This window comes from Corapipo altera, unplaced genomic scaffold (assembly GCF_003945725.1).
Source record: "Corapipo altera isolate COAL_440 unplaced genomic scaffold, ASM394572v1 65, whole genome shotgun sequence".
NCBI classification, from domain to species: Eukaryota; Metazoa; Chordata; class Aves; order Passeriformes; family Pipridae; genus Corapipo; species Corapipo altera.
In genome coordinates, this window is record NW_020884891.1 from 10,469,478 (window position 1) to 10,490,498 (window position 21,021).

At 38.6% G+C, this 21,021-nt stretch overlaps 1 protein-coding gene across 3 annotated transcripts in view; it reads right to left on the bottom strand.

Moving 5' to 3' along the window:
- The window catches only part of COL4A6 (collagen type IV alpha 6 chain), a 116,249-nt gene that overhangs the window by 71,342 nt on the left and 23,886 nt on the right, over positions 1-21,021 (bottom strand). For all 3 annotated transcript variants that reach the window (XM_027645190.1, XM_027645191.1, XM_027645189.1), the window contains exon 3: positions 4,199-4,282. In XM_027645190.1, coding sequence (XP_027500991.1) covers positions 4,199-4,282 — 84 coding nt within the window. The remainder of the gene's footprint in view (positions 1-4,198; positions 4,283-21,021) is intronic.

A 21,021-nucleotide genomic window follows, 5' to 3' on the forward strand; every position in this document is an offset into this window, starting at 1 on the left:
ACAGAAACAGAAAGAAGTTTGAACAAACTGCTTAACAGAATTTTGTCTCCAGCAAATAGGTTTGTGTAAAATCCTTCTGCAAAACCAATTCATTTTGTTGGGCTTACACTTCCAAAGAAATGGTGTTTCACTAGGAAATCCCTAACTGTTCCAAACAGAGGGACTAACCAGCCAAAGCAGAATTCAGCAAAGCTTATAAAAAAATACAAGTTATAATTATTAAATATTTCATAGTAAAGAAACGTCAACCAATCTTCAACTAATTATCACAGGAGAGACACTCAGTAGACCCAGTATTAAGTTGAAGGGATGAGTTCAAGACAAAAGTTAATCTAAGATGTCTTGCCAATGCGACATTAGTTTATCTGAGATAACAATTAGATTAATCATCCAAAGTTCTGACCTCAGGTTACACTGCTCAGTGAGTGGACACTGGGGATCTGTCTATCTTTTCTAGCTTGTTTGATCTGCAGTAATTCTATCCAAAACTCTTTGATTGCCCAGAGATAAATTACACTACATTCACTATCATCATTTTAACTTCAGAAAAAACCTGGGGAATCTCATGTATCCCTGGGTGCGCTAACCTTTCATTCAGACAGCAACTGCATTTTTGAGCAAAATCTCTCCATCTCACTCAATCCTTCCTACTCACAATGCTTTGCTTCACCCTGCAGTGTAAACTTGGACTACACAAATAGGATTTTGTTTGAGTGGGACCAGACTCAATTCAGTGTAGTGACCACAATGTCTTCAGAACCAACTGCCTCATTCTACAGATACATCCCTTCCAATAGCACCAGTTGCTAGAAACAGTCTCTGTGTGGATTTTTTCTGAGACAGGACAGAGGTTCTGTAATGTCATTAATAGTTTTCTAATTGATCATATCATCATGTGTTAATGGGCTTTAAAGAACACATGATGCATAAAAAACATATACATTATTTGACATGATTACATATTGCAGGGGAAAAAAAAGAAATATAATTAGTAACATCAAGTTTCACCAATTTACAGCATTTCCAAGCTGTAAATGCTGCCTGGGACACAGTTAACCTCAGTAATTTCTGAAGCCTTGGAAAAAGTTTCTACATTTGTTTTCCTTAATTTCTATTTTGGTGGGGGACGATGAAAAAATGAAAGATTAGCTCCAACACACGTTGAGCAAAGTTTAAAACGAACTCTAATATTGTTATAAATTCCAAGATAAGTGAACAGGCATCAGGAGAAGGTATACATGCAACAAGGACTGTGTCTGCTAGTTTATCTTTGTAAGTGTTTGAAAGTAGTTGACAGCATACAAAAACAAAAAAGCCAACATTATTATAAACAAATGCAAAATGAGCTGCAAAATGAAATGGTGCAGGCTGCCTACTATTTAGTGCTTCTTGATACTCTGCAAGTATGGAAAATGCCTCCTGGTCCCTGCTGACCTCTCTGCAGTGCATTTCTTAGCAAGAGAGCCACCAATACAGCATGACATTTTCAAAGGGCATTATCTCTGCCCATAAACTGTGGGCAAACAGTGAGAAAGTGGAATGAAAACCACTGTTTTAAACATAATAATTTCTTCTTACAGTCCCAAAAATGTTCTAGCTGTAGATCACTCACCTGCACAATAAACATCACCCAACAGCCTAAAATGGGTACAAGATAGCTTTTCAAATTTAATGTAAGTATTTGGACAACCAACAGAAAGGAAATTTTGCTCTTTTAGGAGATGTGCCTTACCAATCTGCTGGGAGAACTCCCTAAGTGGCTGCTGGACAAGTACTGCACCACTCTTCCTTCAGAAAAGAATCTCAATTATTCCACAAATTGCTGATTCACTTTATAGAGATTAGTCTTCTAATGAGCTCATTCTTCAAGATAGAGAGATTATACTGGTTTGGGTTTTTTGGTTGAGGTTTCTTTGCGGGTTTTGGTGGTTTTTTAATACATCTTGAACATGCTCTAACAGTCTATAGCAAAAACAAGAACATGTGGACATGTGGGTTCTACATGTCTACATGCCAATTCTAGGAATATCTTTCACTAATCAAGCAGTTTTGACATTTTTATCGCCCGAATAAATTTTTTAAATATCTGGTCAGAAACAAATTCATCACAGCTTGATCTGAAGTGCGTTTGAGGAGGACATTTAAGGACACTGCCAATATTATTTTCATTAAGTTGTCAGCTTATTGTCATTTTTCTTGTCCTTTTTAGTTATTTCTTTTCTTTAAAAAGAAAGCTTAGCTTTGTTCCGATCTGGTTAATTGTGCAAAATTGACAGCTGAAACACTTTTTTAAACAAAATATGGATTCAGGGCATTGGCAAAGTCCCGTCTCCCATTTGCCTTTTTGAACTTAAAGGCTTTGCAGCAATGGAGAAGAAGCTAGGCAGGAAGCCAAGGAATTAGCCTCGGGCTGTACAGTGTCCTGCAAGAAACGAGCCGTGCTGTAGGATACATAATCACACCATCCGCTTTCCCAGTTCAGCCAGTCACCTCCTTATCCTCTGGCATGGCAGGCCTCCAGTAGCTGCCTGCAGATGTCCAAGAAGGTGTCAGCAGGGCTCAGTACAGCTTGATGGAAGCAGTGTTGTAAAAGGGAAAGATTACCACTCCCAGCAGACGGTTTGCTCCACGGACAGGTCTCAGTAGGATGGAACACGTGTTTAAAGGACTGAAAATGCCTACTGATACAGGTCACGTAAGAAACAAGCTAAAAGCCAAATGAGTTCTCAGGTCAGCAATGAAAACAGCCTAAAATCTTTGTGACATCTTAACAAAAGAGATGCCAAGAGCTCAAACTGCAAGGTCAACAGCGTTGTGGCCAGTTCAAACAATCAAGTTGAACCCCGGGAATGTAAAGAGACAGAAGAATGATGCTCATTGGTATCTAAAGGTCAAAGCATTTACAGGATATTGTGTTCCAGAACCAAACGAGGTCTGTCCCTTACAGTATCTAATCACAAAAGGTGTTGAGCAATTGGCTTTAGCTTGTATTCTAGGTTATGTTGAGAAATTCCTTGCAAAGTTCTTCCACTTATCTGTTTAGACCTGTTTTTGCTCTGCCACATGATGAATTGAAAGAATTTTTATACTTCCAGAGCAAACACATCATCAGTTATCAATTAAGCATTCACACTCGACTCTGTCTGCAACTAGGAAAACATTTAAGCCCATGCTGACAATCATTTTGAAATAGCAACATTTTCCTAAGTTCAGTCCTAGAAAGCAATGCCTTGAATATACTCATACTGTGTCACTGAAATAGAAAGGAAAAAAAAATTAGGACTGCTGGTGTTTAAATAAGACTTAATTTCTTTTGTTTTTCCACAAAGGATGAGTTTTCAATATGATTTCAGGAAGAACAACTGATTTATTAAACAAGACAACTGGTATTATTTCCCTCCTCCTTAAACCTCTTCAATTCTTCAAGTACCTACAATGCAGCTCTTTCCTCCTTTCACTTCCATAGCCAAAATCTGTAAGATTCATTTTCATATGTGCTAAAATACTTTAGAGCTTAAGATAAAATATTAAGTAGGTGGTGTCTGGACCAAAATTAACAATGTAATTGAAGCAGAGTGAAGTCAGTAACTCCATACCCTAAGACAGGAGAAAAGCAGCAGCGTTAAGATAAAACTTATAGTCCTTTCATATAATCAAAGGAAACGAAAAGATTTTTACAGAAGTCTTGCTTAAACATTTGGTTGCTTCAAATGCAGGCTTCAGACAGAGAGGCTTTAGCTACACAAATGGCTTTCTCAAAGGGAATTGCTCAGACTCACTCCCAGTTATTGTTCCTTCACAAACAAATGCACAAGTCAAAAACACTTCCACAACCAGAAGCTATTGCAGTAAGGGCTGGGCAAAATCTGTACTGGAACCCACACTACTTTGATTTTCCTAATTTTAATTGTTGTAATCTACTTCAAAACCATCTGACTTCTTTTGAACTAGGGCTCAGATCACAAAGAAATGAGATTCCATTGAAGATTCATTGCAAAGCGAGCAATTTGTAAACCTATAGAATGGCTTTTGAAATCCTGGCCAGGGACATTTGAAATGCAGCTGGTCTTCATCATTTGTGGTTTCATGAGGTCATTAGATTGAGAATTACACATATTAACTTGGGGTTTATTTGTTTATTTATAAAAAGATTGATAAGAGACACAAGGACAAGTTGTATTAGTGAAAACAAACTTACCCGTGCACCCTTCTCTGGAAAACATTTGCATCCGGCGCTGCAATCACGGCCCCCACATGGCCCACTGTAGGACTTCTTTCCACCCTATTAAAAAAAGAAAAAAAGAAGAAGAAAATTGAATTTCAAAGCTAATTGTCAGCTGAAGATCTTCTTTAATTAAAACGCTTGGTTTCGGCACTTTTCACCTACGTTACATTTGTTGTGTGAATTCATTGGGAAGTGGTCAAAATATAATTACATTTTAACTTCTCCATAACTGGGTCATTTTCAAAATCACCAAATAAACAGAAAAAGTTGGGTTAGAAATCGTTTGAGGACGAGTGAATTCACACAAGTTGGTTCTGTTCTGCAAGGTGATGAGTGCTCCCCAGAGCTATCAAACCCATAAAAATAGGTGATGTTTTGGGATACCCAGCACACCATTAGACTAGGATCACTACTGGTAACTGCAACTTGGGCCTCAGCCATCCTGCATACACAGGTATCTCTATATCAGTAGGAATTACCAAGACACATTTCACTTTGGGATCCTTCCACATTTCCAAGAACAAGAAGCTGCATCTCTGAGTCATGAGAACAGAAATTTCTGGATGAGAGAAGATGGTATTTTAAACTAAGAACAGATGTGCAAGGAAGACAGCAGGAAACCACCATGAATTTGGATTTAACTGAAAATATTTTCTGAATTTACTGCACTAGCATTAGTTATTTCAAGAATAATTACAGTATGTAAATCTGAAGTCCCTGTATCACAAACTTAATTCCCAGCTAATAGAGACTGTGTCAGTACATAAAGGTTAGCTACATAAATTTAGTTTAGAGAGTTTGACCCACTCCCACACTCAACCACTTTGAAATACTGGGCTGCCAAAAGCCTTACAATGCTACTGACAACATTGTAAGTCCTGGAAAAAAGGCTAATTGAGCACTATAATTTAGTCACACACTGAGAACATCCCTCTCTAAGGAAACTTTCACTGTCCAGCATGCCCAGGTACAGTCCCTATGTTTTGGAACTCTGAAAGGAATAAATATAAAGCTCCTCATATCAAGGTGACCAAACTAAGTGCTGAAACAAGTTCAGACTGGAAGTGAACATTTCCTTACTAAAAGCATTCACAGGAAATATTTTTAAAGCCTTTAAAATTTCCTGACATCTGTCAGTGAGGAACGTGAAAAATGAAAAGCAATTCATGCAAGTTTCTCAACTTTTGAACTTCTTTGAATCAGACTTCTCAGAGAAAGTAACTAGTCTGATATCCTTGATCAGTTTTCTGCTAAAGGTAAATAAAAAATTCTCTAGAAACCCTGATGTTTACTCCATTTTGCTAAATTAAACACCATTTTTAGAATGAACAGATATTAAAAAAAAGCCTTCAGTCCAACCTCCCATACTTCCCTATCCAGAAAGGAGCATTGTCTCTGGCTGTAAAATAGTTATAACAACCTTCAAGCAATTCTAAGAGGCATCAAGCATAAAAAAAAAAAAAGCAAACACTACTTTTGCAGACTTTTTGGCTGTTTCATTCAGATGAGGCCCCATTAGATATGGGGCTTTTGGACTACTCATTAAGATCCTGTGGTAGATTCTTATACAGTACTTGAGCAGCAGAAAGAAAGAAGGATACACCACAAGAGAGGCACCATAACAGGAAATACACTGCAGACAGTTCTGACCCTGGGCACTGGGAAAGAAAACAAAGAACCCAGTAAAGGTAAAAAAAAAACCAACCAAAAACCAAACAAAATTAAACCAAAAACAAAAAAAAGGAACCCAAAACAAACAACAACAACAAAAAAAAAACCCCCAAAACCAAAAACAAAACCCAAAAAAACCTGCAAACCCAACAAAAAAACCCAACAAAACAAAAAAACCCCAAACAAATTAACTACCCACTAGAAAAGAGAAGGAGAAAAACTGTTTCAAGAAGTTATATGATAGACTGTAAGAGCATCTCCAAACTGCCTGCTCAGACAAGGAATGACCACCGTGAACCTGAGTTTACAATGTGCAAGGGCTCAGTACAGAAAAACTGGTCCCTCTCTTAACAGACACACTGCTGAGAGAGCATTTCTGATTACAAGCATTATTCAGATTTTATGAGCTTGTTCTAAGAGTGAAGTACATCAAGATAAAAATTTTGCAATGATTATAAGAATATTTCACAGTGGAAATCTGGCCCCATTGCTAGCCAGTGGACATCTCGAGTCCTGACACTCAACCTTAAACTCTTCACAGACAGCTTCATGCCTCCAGGAAGTCAGACCATGCTTTTCCAGACACTTTTCAACCTTAAATTCTTCAAAGATTCAGCTTCCCATCAACTTTTTCTCAGGATGAGCCCTTGGGGCTCACGGCTCTGTCCATTCTGCTGCCTCCTACTATGGAGTGATGGCAAAGCAGCTTCCTTTTCTCACAGGTCTGGGCTCCTCCATGGTCACTGCCTTGCAACAGTTGCTGTCTCAGAGCACTGAAGCTCAACTTGCCAGAAATCCCCCTCCTTTGGTGGCAGTCAGGTCCTTCCCAGTGGTAGAGGACTGGACAAAAAAAGCCATGACTCCTTCCATCCCCCCAGCTCGTGCTGCTCCCCACAGCGCTGCAGTCAAAGTCCCAGTGAAGCCAAAAGAAATCTTTCCCTTGAATTTATTGGAAGCTGGATAAAACTCTCACTGAGCTCTATTCAAAACTGAAAATATTTTGTGTAAAATTGTATTTGCCATGAATTTCTGGGTTCCTTTTTCACAACATGAGGAGTCATCTTGCTCACTTCTGAATGAAGGCATTTGGAGAGGAAGCAAAGCAAAGCCAGTTGGCTCCAAACCAGGTGTTACATGTCCTGAGTATTTTATTTAGGGGAAGTAGCTGACATCAGACACTCCTAAACTACTTAAATAGCAAACAGCCATGTGCGTAATATTTGTGAATACAACTCTAAAGGCTGCATATAAGATTCTAGACAACAATGTTCTCTCCTGAAAAGATTTAATACATTTTTCCATTCAAATATATGAATGCGAGGTCATTCGAACACTTATAGATTGTAACCTGAACGTGTAGCATGAGCCTGTCACACTTGTTCTGTGGATGTATTCAGGGAAGGGTTTTTTTTTCCAACTGCTGAGATATGTTGATGAATATGCTCCTGAGAAACAATAAGAATTAAAGAAATAAGGGTACTAGTTACAGTGGTAAGCACCACCACTATAAGAGAAGTGAATTAAACCATTTTCATTTCATTGATGGTTTTGAAAATAGAAACTGTTAATGTAAAATAGCAGCATTGTTACAAAAATACATACTCTGGGATTTAAATAGCCATAATACAAACTGAGCAACACACATACTGTTTTTAATTGAGTTATTTCAAACTTACATAAGAATCACTAGTATGATTTCAATGCAGAAAAAACACACTTTATTAAAGAAGTATTGTTTTGAGTGAGAAACTATTTTTAAAAGACATTCAAACCCAAGAGCCAGTGTAAGGACAATTTTCCTCTCCTGTTTCTGGTGCACCTCTATCAAGCATTTATGCACAGTTGATTCATGCAGATGGAGTGGCATTCAAATCTTTCCATTGACTTCAGCTTGCTCTGGACTGGAGCCAAAGACAGTAAAGAAACCTGACAGCTGTGATGCCACAAGAGGTGTCCCAGACTCACACTCTTCCAGCTCCTCTACAACAACACACAAGAGCACAGAATAAACACACATGACCTGGAAGGACTTGCCTGCAAATCCAAAGAAAATTGTACCTGCAGCCCAGGCAGGAGGAAACCATCTAACAAAGAACTTCAGTGGGAGACTTCCAGGAAGCACAGCTCTAATGCATGAGCTGAGACTCAGTTTTGCCTCAAAATTTCTGCTCTTTATCAAAGAATCAACTAAAAGACTAAATAATCGTTGGCTGAAGACAATGGTTTTAATCAGCTAGGAGAATGAACCCAGAGGAACAGGGTGAGGGCACATTTTGGGAAAGAACAGCAGAAAGGTTAAAAGCATCATCTTTAACATGAGGAAGTTAAAGTAGCAATGGTGGAAAATAGGCAAATAAATTGGAAAATTTCAGAAAAGAATGGATTCTAAGGAATGCCAGCATGCAAAACTGGAGTATGTAAAGTACACCAAAACAAGAACATGTCTGCGATAGAAGAAGACAAAAAGATGAAGATTAAAAAAATTGATGATGATAAAACAAAGTGCAAGAATCTCAAACTTGCATAAAGAGATATGACAGGGATAAAATTTTTTTCCCCAAGACTTGTTTTCATTAACTTCTTAACTTAAGTCAAGGACTGCTCCAGTACAGAGCAAAATCATAAAAAGAAACTTCATAATCAAAAGTTACTTAATGAATATTTCTGGAATCTTCAAATAAACAATTTTCATATAGTTCAGGATCCTATTATCTGCTGATGACTAACAAGAAAATTATATTCACAGTACTAGACATGCAGACATCCTTGTACCTTTTTTACAGGAAAAAAATCAATCAAATGTAATATCTGTGTTCACTTCAGGAGCAATGCAATGATGCTGCATTAACCTTACTTGTTTTAGCCTTCATGACTTTTAGGAGTTAAATTCATGAGTTAAGACTTGAATGATGATATAATGGCCACCTATACACTCATCAAAAAGACAAATGCCGAAAGAGTGAGCAAACTTTATTTAAACAATGTTCTCAATACCCCACTGCTGCTCAGTAACCGAGAAGGTACAACAGGAAAGTCCCTGTGGCAAGAATATCTAAACCTGCACTAGGAGTGACTGTCAGAGACAGACCTCTGGGTTGTCCTATACTGACTAGTCAGAGGAAAGGACAGTGCTGGCACAAAAGCAAGTGTGTATAAGCTTCCATAAATATTTGCAGAAGCATTTCAATTTTTAAGCACAGGGCAACATCCTTCCAGTTATAAAGGCAAGAGACTGAACAATTTTGTTGAACAGGTAAACCCTTTCAATGGATATTGATAAGACAGAGCAGCCAGTCACAGTAGGAGACAGGATTCAGTGACTGCCACTTTTCCTTTGTTGCTAAGGCAGTTCATGCCAAAGCATCACCTTCCCATCCAGTCCAGTTCCAGCCATTAGCACCAAAAGTGACTGGAAGACAAAGCAGTGAAAAAACCAAAAAACAAAACCAAACTGACCTCATGAAATAAAATTGGTAGAAACAGTCCTCAAGGTCTCCACTTTCTACACATGCACATTTCTCCTGTGATTAGCTACATTAAAATCTGGTGTAAAATCATGAAAAGTCTGAAAAAGCGTTTTAACATTGACTCTAACAGAATTAGAGTGTAAAAAACACACCTTCAAAAGTAAGAAACCCTACTTTAAATACTAACTCATAAACCACATGTAAAGTCAGAGTTTAAGCCCTTCTCTCACTCTGAATATCACCTTATTCTTCCTATAGTCCAATGGAAAGGACTGGCCTCAGCTCCTTCATTGTGGAAATAGGTTAAACAAAAGTACTAGAGAAGGAGAATCTTCACCAAAAGTTAAATGAATGCTCATAGTACTTATCACCAAAACACATCTCAGAAGGTAAACTGGAATGTGTCCACTGTGATTCATCCTCCAAATTTGTACACACCACAGACCACCAACTTTGAAAATATGTCAGCAATTTATTATTTGCATTTTATTTTCAAATGCATCATTCCCCAAAGCCATCTGTTAAAAAATCATCTTTGAAATGAAAGCTCCAGAGCTGATAATTAAACAGTAAAATCCAAGCAACACGGTGGTAGAAGCAAAGGAGGGAGCTGCATCTGCTCCTCCTCACCAAAGCTAACTACTAATCTCTCTCTGTATCTTTTGGATTTGAGTCAGAGGAAAATCTGCAGTAACAGCTTTCTCTGATGGAGTTACACTAGGGGTCAATGTAGCCTTATGTGTGGGACACAGCTGGTGTAAGGATGCTTGATCTGTCTCCTGGGGACACAGTGAAGAGCAGGATGAGCACAAGGAAGTGCATAGCCAGGAACATGAGCACATTCTCCTGACAAAGTGGCTTTTGAGCCAGTTCTTCACACAATTTGGTCTGCAGGCTCAGCTGACACAGCATTAAGCACTGTCTAAAACAGAGATGGAAGCTGCAAACTGGAAGCTACAGCCAGCCAACCCTCACTGCATTAGGTTCCTTTTCCTTTGCTATTCTGTTTGCATCCTTAAGGTACTGTCAAAGTACAGCTTGTGTAGCCACCCTTTCCTGAAGCCATCACCAATCCCCTTCAAAGGAATACTGTTGGTTTCAATTCTTTGCATGCCAGTTTCTTCCATTAAATTGTCTCCTAAACAAATAAATCAACTAGTGGCAAAAGAAATAACCCAAATCCCCTAAGTTCTGCTTCATTCCAACTTTGTGCACATACAGCTCACGTATCTGCAATATTATGGCACACATTTCTTTTGATTAGCCCATAGGACAAAACAAGCTGTTTGGAATATTCCAGATTCCTTCCCTGTCAGGATTAGGAACAGCACTGAATGCCCAAGTGTGCACACTTCCATAGACATTGAAAACACCTAGGCAGCTACTTTTCTCCACAGCAAAGTGACAAAAATAATCCTGATTAGCCATAACCATTTTTATGCCACTCATATGTCCAGAATGCATACATAGGAAACTTCCTGCATCCCTTCCCATGACATGGTACGTGACAAAAATGCCTAGGACTACTTCAACCACCACATTATTCTATCAAGTAATTCTTATTATACAAAATCCATATTTTGGGGAGTGAATACAAGCACTCCTGTTAATAACTGCAGTAGTGATTTCAAATCTGTACTAACTAATCTACACAATGCCTTGTATTCAAAATCCTTATCACATTATCAAGGCACTCATAAAGAAACTCTGATGTCCCATGCTTAATTACCAGAGGACTATAGTTTCGAAAATGAAAATTAGTGATTAAGAACTGGGTTTACTCTGTAGCAAGAAATCATTGTTGCTGGGAGCCTGTCAATAATAATGGAAATTATAGACAGATGGTCTGGGTATCTCCATTTTACACATCACCAATTAGCTCTGACTGTATCCCAAACTAATGGTTACAACCACAGGATTTGTATGTTCAGGTTACTAACATACCTACCCCAGATTAAATTTCCAAAATAGATGGCACCTGTCAGCTGCAGACAGGGTGGAACCAACGAAGAACTACTCATGAGCAGCAAAAGTTAGCAGAGTATTATGGCCCTCAGGCTTAAAGTTTACCCAGCTTTTCCAGTTTACTTACAATATCTGCATCAAGATCACTCCTTCTTTTTGGGATGGGACAGATAAACACGTACGCAACTCTCACTTAACCTTTCATCCTATTTTTTAAATAGATGATCTACATCACAAGCTACAGAAGGACTAAAATGCCCAAGCAGCTGAAAGTCTATATAATTATAGTCTATCTAAATAAAAACTTATGCAGTCATCTCCTGGAACTGTCAGAAGACAACCTGTTATAGTACCAAATTATTAACTCTATAGCTTCACGACTTTGCTTTCTTTCCTCATTCAGACATCTAAATCTCTATTCACCCTGTATTTTGTGATCCTGAGAATAAGAGCTGGCTTTGTACCTGGATACATCCTCACTGATTTCCCTGGAGGGTTTGTCATTGAAGCAAGAATAGACTAAAGCCACTGCAAATAGCACCATGAGGCATTGCACGGTGTCACGTTCATTAAGCCCTCTGGTAAAGATTTACTACATCAGCTCTGCAAAGTACCACGCACACATGGAGTGTTCTTGCTCAATAAAATCACAAAAGAAACCAGGGAAGCACTTTGTGCTCCACCCACAAAATACTTCAAAGAGTAGAATCATTGAGAAATTGCTCTCCTTTAGGGAAAAAAGATGCCTTGCTACTATGTATGTTTTGGACACTACACAATGGGTCCTTGTTGTTAACTAACCTTTGGGCACAGTAGTGGTAAACATAATTAAGAAAAAAAAATGCGGATTTTCTGAAGTAAACATCTTTGGAGCTGTTTCTCTACCCTCTATGCTATTTGTAGTGTAGCATTTCTATTTTCAGGGAGTGGACTTATCAAGTCACAACATGTGTTTCTTCCAGGAACATACAACTGCCTACTCTTGGCTGCTAACTACTTTGCACTCTTGATTGGCCATTTATCCTTTATGAGAAATGTAAAATACCACCAGGACATCAGTACTATTTACAAACATCTTGTGCCAGCGTAAATGTCAGTGATAAAAAAGTTCCTTTATGTTAAAACAAAAAAATAATGAGTTATGCATATGGTACATCTTTAAAATCGTACATACAACTGCATGCACCTTCAACAACGCAAACAAATTAAAATAATAAAAGCAATAAAAGGGTAAAATCAGACATGTTCGTCTACAGCCCTACAACTCTGCAAAAGAAAGTTGCATAAAAGGCCCATCCAAGCAGCAAATGCAGTCTAAATGGCCTTTGAAGTCCAAAAGCTTCCCATTTAGTCCCTAACAGAGGAGAAATCAGTTGGCAATTAAGAATTTTCCAACACTACAAAATATCAGAATTACAAAGAGTAAGCAACAGGTGGAAAATCATAAAAGTAAATTATGTTAAAAAATCCAAGAGTATGCATTTGAGATATTATATCACCATGCAAGAAGGCTTACATAACTAAACATGGATTTCTTTAAGTAATTCCCTTTTCTAGCCACAGTTGAACACAGTGAAGTGACTTTGATGAGACTTCTTATCTTACTGATGATAATAACCATATGTTTCTAAACACAGCTTATCTACAAGCACATTTATCTGAAAGCCCTCTACAAACACAGTGGTGGTCCTGCAAAGCATTTTTCAAACTAACCATCTCTGGGAGGAGACAGGGAGGGCAAAAACGTTATCAACTGGAAATACTACATTTCATACATTTTTTTCATTCCATACAGAACAAAGGTTAGGAAAAAAGAAAACCTGAAAATTAGTCTTTGCATGATAAAATGAAATGGATTTCTTTGACACTGGAGAAAGAATTCTGGGCACACCTTTCCTACTCTGCAGCAAGCCCCAGGAACTTGAGTTTCAGCAGCATGTGAACCCAAGTGCCTTCCTGCCTACACTGTGGAGTGACTGGAAGACAGAAAAGCAGCCAGAGACCAGGCAGGTTTTCTACAGAAAAAACTTATTTCCCAGCACCCATCTACACCAACAGATTTTTTGTGGCCTTTCAAGTTTTACCTAGGGCTGTGTTCCCAGTGAAAGTACCTTTTCCAAACCCATGGGAGCAAATATAACAACTATGCATCAGTTGGAAGAGAGCAAAAGCAAGTAACATCCCAAAATGCAGGTACAAACGGCAAGGGTGAAGGGGTGCAAGGAAGAGAGAGGACAGCTTCAGAACAGGTAGAGAAGAGTAACAAGGGGTTGGAGGGCACAAGGCTGGGAGTTCAAGACTGAGATAACTGAACTAAAACCCTTTCCAAATTCTGCCCAATCTGTGGAAACAAGAGCTACAGCCAAGTCTACTTGCTCCCTATCCCCCAGCTGAGTAATTCTGGGTTGTTTTAAGAGATGCAGCTCCTGCACCTTCCCCAGGTACCCTAGTTTAGTTCTGGAGGGATCTCATCCCAGGCCCCAGAAATTCAAAGGGACTGAGACAAATTCACAAAGGAACCTCTAAATGAAAGTGTGTTTTTTCTGCACTTCTTTCTGCTCTGTAAAATAGCAGTGGCATAGCCCCAGGAAAAGATCCCCCATGGGATCTTTGAGCCTGGTTGGATGCATGTGCAGAACAAACACAGCACCACAGTCCAAAATTTAAGAATCTGATGAATATCTGATGAATCCAAGATGTAAAATCAACCTGCAATTTTATTACTACGGAATAATTCCACTGCCACCACACTTACATATAGCACATAATGTGCTCAACAGGACATTGTATTTGGTATCACAGCTGTTGGTTCAAACTGATTTCTTGGGCTGCCCTTCTCATTTCACTGAGGTTTTCAGGCAACTTGTCCTTTCATGGTAAAACAACCCTTCCTAGTAATTCAGCCAGTCAAGCCCTTCCCTGCAGGGCAGAACTGATTTACTTAAGGATTCCTCTCCAGTCTGCCCAGCAAGTACATCGAGTACATTAAACTACACAGTTAAGCCAGATGTAAATTAGACAGCAACTCAAGAAACCAAAAAAGGCTGTGTCCCAAATGCTGTCATGACACTTCTCTCCCTACTGACACTGATAAAGGAGAAGGTAGGAAGGGAGAAAATATAAACTGAGGTAAACAACTACAAAATGTCAAAGGAAATTTAAGTAGTTCCATTGTGTAGCCATATCTTTAATTTACTGTTAGGCCTATTTAATTTCAAGTAACACTTCTAAGCAGAGTAGATGTGTATTCATCAACTGGGGATGTTGCAAACTTCTGCCAAGGCAAAATGTACAATCTCTGTTACGGATAATCTTACCTGTCTGGAACAGGAAAAGACAAAAAGCCTTTATAACATTTATCTAGATTAAACAGATCAGAGGAGGTATAGCTTGATGCAGTATTTTGACAGGAGGAGAATATGTTTGCTGAGGAATAGGTACTGATTAGATCTGAGACAAAGTGTGCCACAAACATTTCTACTAGGAAACCAAAAAAGGACAAAACATAGAACTGGCAGAATAAATGTATCTTTTATTTACAAATATCTTGGTTTTTTAGTGTGTCTCTAGGTTACTAAGCAGACTATTAACTTTAGAATGATAAATTAGAAAACACAGAACCAAATGTCACAGTTAGCTAGTACTGGATAAGGGAAGGAAAAATTGAGACAAAAGGAAACTATTCTTAGCAACAGCCAAAAAAATATGAAAGATGTCTTTGGAGACATCATTATCGCAACTCCACAAGCTGAAAACAATGCAAACATTAATTTCATCTTTCAATTTTCTTTTTTCCCCCCCACTATATATGTAACACAATTTTTATGTTTTGTTTCATGTATTATTTTACATGTGGGGTGATGGAAAACAAGGCTTATGTCTTCAGACTGTCTTACAGACAAGGAAAGGCACAGAGTGAGCACATGCAACATCAGCTTTTGGATGTCTGGTTTGTAACAGAACCTGACAAGAAATTTGAAGAAATTATTTTTTCAGTCTTTACTAAACCATGCAAAGGAAAATCTGTCATCAGAAAGACTAAAGCTATCTACAAAATTAGATTGTGGAGTCTGATGCAATTTAGAACAGAAATACCTACTTAATATAATCTTTAGAACTCTTTTTTTGCCAAAGGCATAGATCATTATCAATAGCTGTGTGCCCTTGCAAGCAACTGTTTGAAATGGTGACTTCTTAAAATGTTTAACACTCTAATCCCCATATACCTACTGGATATGATACTGTCTAACTAACTGCCTGGACTTCTCATTTGGGGGATGACAAAAAGCAGCTCAAGAAGTAAAAGCAGCTAAAATGAAGTCTCAACCAATTAACATAAAGAATGGGCAAGGTTAACCAAAGATTTAACTCTGGAAGTCCAAGCAAGTAAGTAAGTTTAGTTGTAAAATAAAGTCATCCTGTAAGATCACGTTCATTCTGCTTAAGGCATTACCTTGGCCCATCTTTCCTGAAACCCACTAGAGATAATAATGGACAGATGTCACCTGAACAGAGAAAACCAACACAGTGAAGATAAAAATCACAAAATTTCACTGAAATCAACATCTTATGACATGCTTCTATAAATCCTCTCCCTCAAGCAGTCCCTCAGGGTTGACTGCATTATGGTGCAGTTAGAATTACTCAGACATGGAGGACTCAGAAAATAAAGCTTTTCATTAAAGACACAGCTGCCACCATATTCAAAATAAGTTTCACTTAAAAAAGAAACAAAAAACACTAAAACAAAAACCCAAAACAAAAGAAAAAAAACCAACCCACAACACAAGAAAACCCAAACCTCAACGAGTTACTGCCCAGAATGAACACTGACACAGCGTATTACCTTACAGAAAACCTACCACCAAAAAAAAGCAGCTTAAGCTTTCAAAATGTTCTAAATTGTTCTCCATTTAAGTTCACTTATTTCTTAGCTGTCAGGCATAGAGTGATAATGGATGATCAGCACTACACATAAAGCACCTACCAATGAGACTGAAAATTTATGTTCGTGCAACACAGAAAGCACACTACTAGAATATTCTTAGTAATTTAATATCCAGCCTTGAACCTAATCTCTCAGAAGAGCAAACCCAACAATTCATGAAATGAAGATTGGTGCTAAAATTTACTGTCTAGTTGAGCAACATGCTAGCTAAGCACAGATGTCCCTCCTGAGAAAAAAACTCCCACACTATTCCAAACAACTTCTTTCAAGGGCTTTGCCAACTTAAGCAGCCTTTTTTTTTTTTTTGGCTGCAAGCATCATAACTTGATAAATGTGAGTAAAAAGGCTAATGGAAGAAAAAAAAAATTCTCCTATGTGTTTTTGTACAGCCTGTCTGATTGTACCATGTTCTTTTAGTGTGACACTTTTGGACATAAAAATGGAAAGCAAGATAATAAAAAACCAGATGACTACAGACATGAAAGGACCAAACTTTCATTTGCACGCTATCTATTTCAAGTTGTACTGCATTAAGAAAAGATTACTCCAGTTTTTCCTTAATTGGTAAACGGGATTCTAACTTTTGCACTGGATCCTGTTGAAAAATACCTCAATTTGTGACATGAACAACAGATGTTCTTAAAATAACAGACTCAGATACTTCCAACTGCTATCACTCACAGGGAAATGCCAGGCAGAGAAAGGAACTGTTCTTATTGGCACTGGGCCCACCAGGGACTTGCCCTAGAAAGTGCTGAGCACCCTGCAGAGATTCAGTGAGACAACAGCACACTCAGCACACCAAGTACTATCTCAGCACCAACAGAAAATATGTCTAACGCAGCAGTGATGAAAAATCACCTTGTTTTACTAAGTGCTAAGAGCACCTGTATCACCCAACCTGACAGGCCAAGCCCCCAAGGCATTCCCAGCACTAAACTGGAACTGGGCAGCACTGCCAAACTTAGGCAGATTCATTTGCAATGATGCTACACTTCTTTGCCCAGCAGGATGATTTGATGGGTTTGGGCAGAAAAACTATTCTGTCTAAATTTGTAAACACAGTTCTATTATTAGACAGTATGCTGGTATGTATTGAGGAAAATATGTGAATGTATGCACAGGTTTTACTAAACAAGTTAGAATCACTCCTATTTCTATTCATGTCAATATTAACTACTTGGACCATGAATTACCATCAAAAATACCTCTTCCTTTTTCAAAGTAACTCTCTACTAAGTACTGTTGTGAATTTTAAATTCTAAATTTTAACAGACCTTTATTTGATTTACTTGTATTTAAGCCTACCAGCGTGTAAATCTAACATCAGCCTTCCTGTGTTACATATAATAGAAACTGGGAGTTAAGAGCATTTCTGATTAGCTGCCCTCCCTCCTTCAACCAAAGCTCATCCCAGAACTTTATTTTTACACCTTTCATTTCTTCATATGGTGAAGAATCAAACAGGTCCTTCACTGGCCTTTAGTCCAACCAAGTCCACTCACAAATCACCTGTGTTAATTAGCTGGAAAGGTTCTGAGATTACAAACAAGTATCATTCAGGAAGAAAGACATGCTGGTTCCATGGCAACATGAAAGTCAATGAACCCACCTTGAAACCTGGGAACAATGGGCCCTTTCAGGACAGGGAGCAGAGGGGAGGGACCGTGTTTTATTGAGATGTTGGGTTCTTTCAGATTATTTGCCAGGGAGCTTTTTTTTACGGAGAAAAGGCACACTGTAAATTTGCCTTGCACAAGCTCATTTGATTTTGGAGCCTATTACCAAGACACTGTTGAACTCCCCTCGACCAACCCTGCCTCGAAAAGCAGCACCACACAGCACAATGAAAGCCAACCTCCTTGCAGCCCTGTCACTTTGTTCAGGGATTCACAATTGCAACGTGACACACTTCAGAATTCTGATCCTACAACCACCAGGAAAAAGGGATGGCCTCCAGAATATATGCTATTCGAAAGAAAAAAATTGGAGAAAAATTGTGAAAAAAAAATCAGCAAATTTAGCATGAAAAAAGAAACGCTATCCATCTCAACTGACATAAAACTTACAGACCTGCAATGAATTTCCTAAAGCCAGTTGTGCCCTAGCATCACAAAAGGCTTTGTAAAATTTACACACATTGCAATTTAGAAGAATATTTCAATACTATAGCTGGTCATTGCAGCCCGTCTTTTGTTTTTGATTTTAGGTTGGCAGGAGTTGAAAGAATTTATATTTTGGACTGTCCAGTAAGAATGATTCTTCTTGCCACAGTAATTTAGGTAACTTCAGATTAAATAATTTGCTTTTTAGAAGATGATTTTATTTACCAGCTCTCAACAGATGTGACTCCCAGAGCTTCAAGATTACACCACTCACATACCTACAGACAGACCTGGCCATTACCTTGCAGGTTATAATTACAAACCACAGCTACCTCACTCACATGTTGAACAGACCAGGTGTGTTCTGCCAAAGAACACATTTTTGTTAAATTCCCCAAGCCTCCTTTCTTCCCTAGTTGCTTTTTTGTTTCAGCTATAGATGGCTGGGGAGACACTAAATGCACACAAGGCAGAGATATCATCTTCCTGGGCTTGCAGTTCAGAGGCATCCACCACAAATAAAAGAGACCTAACTCTGGAGCAGAACAACATGACTAGTGACACAAGTCAGGACATTCACAGCAGCCAAGCTTCTAAAGGCATCCAGTGCTCTTCTACCTTCTTGCCCATAGGCATCTCCTCTCAGCAGCCAGCCCCCAGCTCTGAGGACATCTACAATGTCATGTAGTCACTGCATTATGCTCCAGAGGTGGCTTATCAAGCAACAGTGACAAAGAGCTGTACAGTTGTGCAGTCCCTAAAGCATCCTGCCAGCAGCAGTCTCCACCACACACCTCCTGGGTATTTTTGCCACATTATCACCTACGAGACAAAGACACACAGCACTCTCCGGTTTCAGTAGCACCCGACAGAAAAAGCATGTTTGTCTGAGAGGCCCTCTTTATTTGTACAGCACTTTGAAGTTAAAGTTTCTGCATCTTACTCATTTGCTTTAGGAAAATGATTAATACAGTCTCTGTTGAAATCATCATGTATTTGTCATGCTATGAAGTGACTGGAAAGTTAGTATCATTAAAAAAAAAAAAAGGCGTCTAAATGTACTTTGAATTATTCTTTCCACCTTTCTCACCCAAACTACATCAATATGAATTGCTATAATTCTTCCTTCCTCTATCTGAAATTTAAGTAACAAGGTCAATTAAAAGATTTCAAAACAATAGAACGGTTTTTAGCAGATCAGTTAGAATAGTGTTTAAACAGTTACAAAACTTTCCTCAAAGAAAACAGCACGTACACTTAGGTTTGTCTCAGTCTGACACAATTACAGACTGGTGCTATGTTAGTCCTTAAATACAAGGGACAAAACACATCTGCTGCAACAATATTAAGAGTATCCTCACTGCCACGATTCTTGCAGACTGTCCTCTCGCTCTGCTCAGTCAGTAACAGTTTGAGTGAGTTTTTGGTACCTGAATAGGCCAGACCTCGGGTTTGATTTGACAACTTTTACTCATACAATTATCCCTAGTTTCATGTTAAATCCACTAGACTCCAGGCTGCTGCCCCAAGATTCATTTCCACTCTCACAGATTCCTCTCTGTCTTGTCCCTCCCCATTCCCACCTTTTCAGAGCTACCAACCACATGAGTCTGCTGGGAACAGCGGGTCAAACGAACAGCAGAGCCCAGTCTTCTGTCAGAACAATAAACTGATCCAATTCACCCTCTAATCAATTGATCCAGCACAACAGAGGCAGGAAACCATAATCAGGACATAGGGTAGCCCACACTTAGATCGGATTAAGTGCAATGTAAGACTGCACTTCATAGAAGACAGGGGATACACAGTTTGAATTTAAGTATTCAATGGTATTTACTTCTCTCACTTTGATGGGCTCAGCTCTTCACAGGATTAGTCTTTTCCTTTGCTGGGTGCACTGGCATGAGGGGCAAAGAATCTGACCTCACTAAAGATTTGCAAGTACTTGTGAATCCGGCATTCAGAGAAGTCAATGGAAACTTCTGACTGATTCCAACAGAGGCAAGATTGAGCTTGTTATCAAAATGTCCTTCTTATGCAAGTCCAAATGCCACTTTATCTGGTGACTGAGTATAGGTTGTGTCTTGGGGGAGTATTTTGTACTGTGTGCCCAACCCTAAGTTGATATTCAGAAAAAGTACCTTGTGCATGCACCAGAAATTGTAATTTTTTTTTATATATGTACAAAACTATATATATAAAACTACACATATATACACATATATGAAACTACCAAAACATTTGCCATACAGCCCACACTTTAAAGCTATGTATAGGGAACAGCCATGAACAACACTTAAATGTCTTTTTGAGGGTATCTTCATGTTTACCAGAAGCAAGAGAAGATCTATGAATTTTAAGGACAAATCTCCACAAACACAGTCCAGTATAGGAAAGAAGTAGTTTACATACTCAGCTCCTTGCTTCCTTTTTATCTTTCATTAGTGATCATGGAACAAAAACAATTTTCCATCACTTGCACTTACACTGCTGCTCCCTGTCATTTGGGATTTCCTCACAGTCACCTCCTGTCCAAGTACAGGAAAGATCCCCAGCTATTCAGCTCTTAGTATCAGGTATTTTTAATCCTATTCAGTGTTACTTTCTGCCCATACTATGAAACATTTTACATTTCATTTC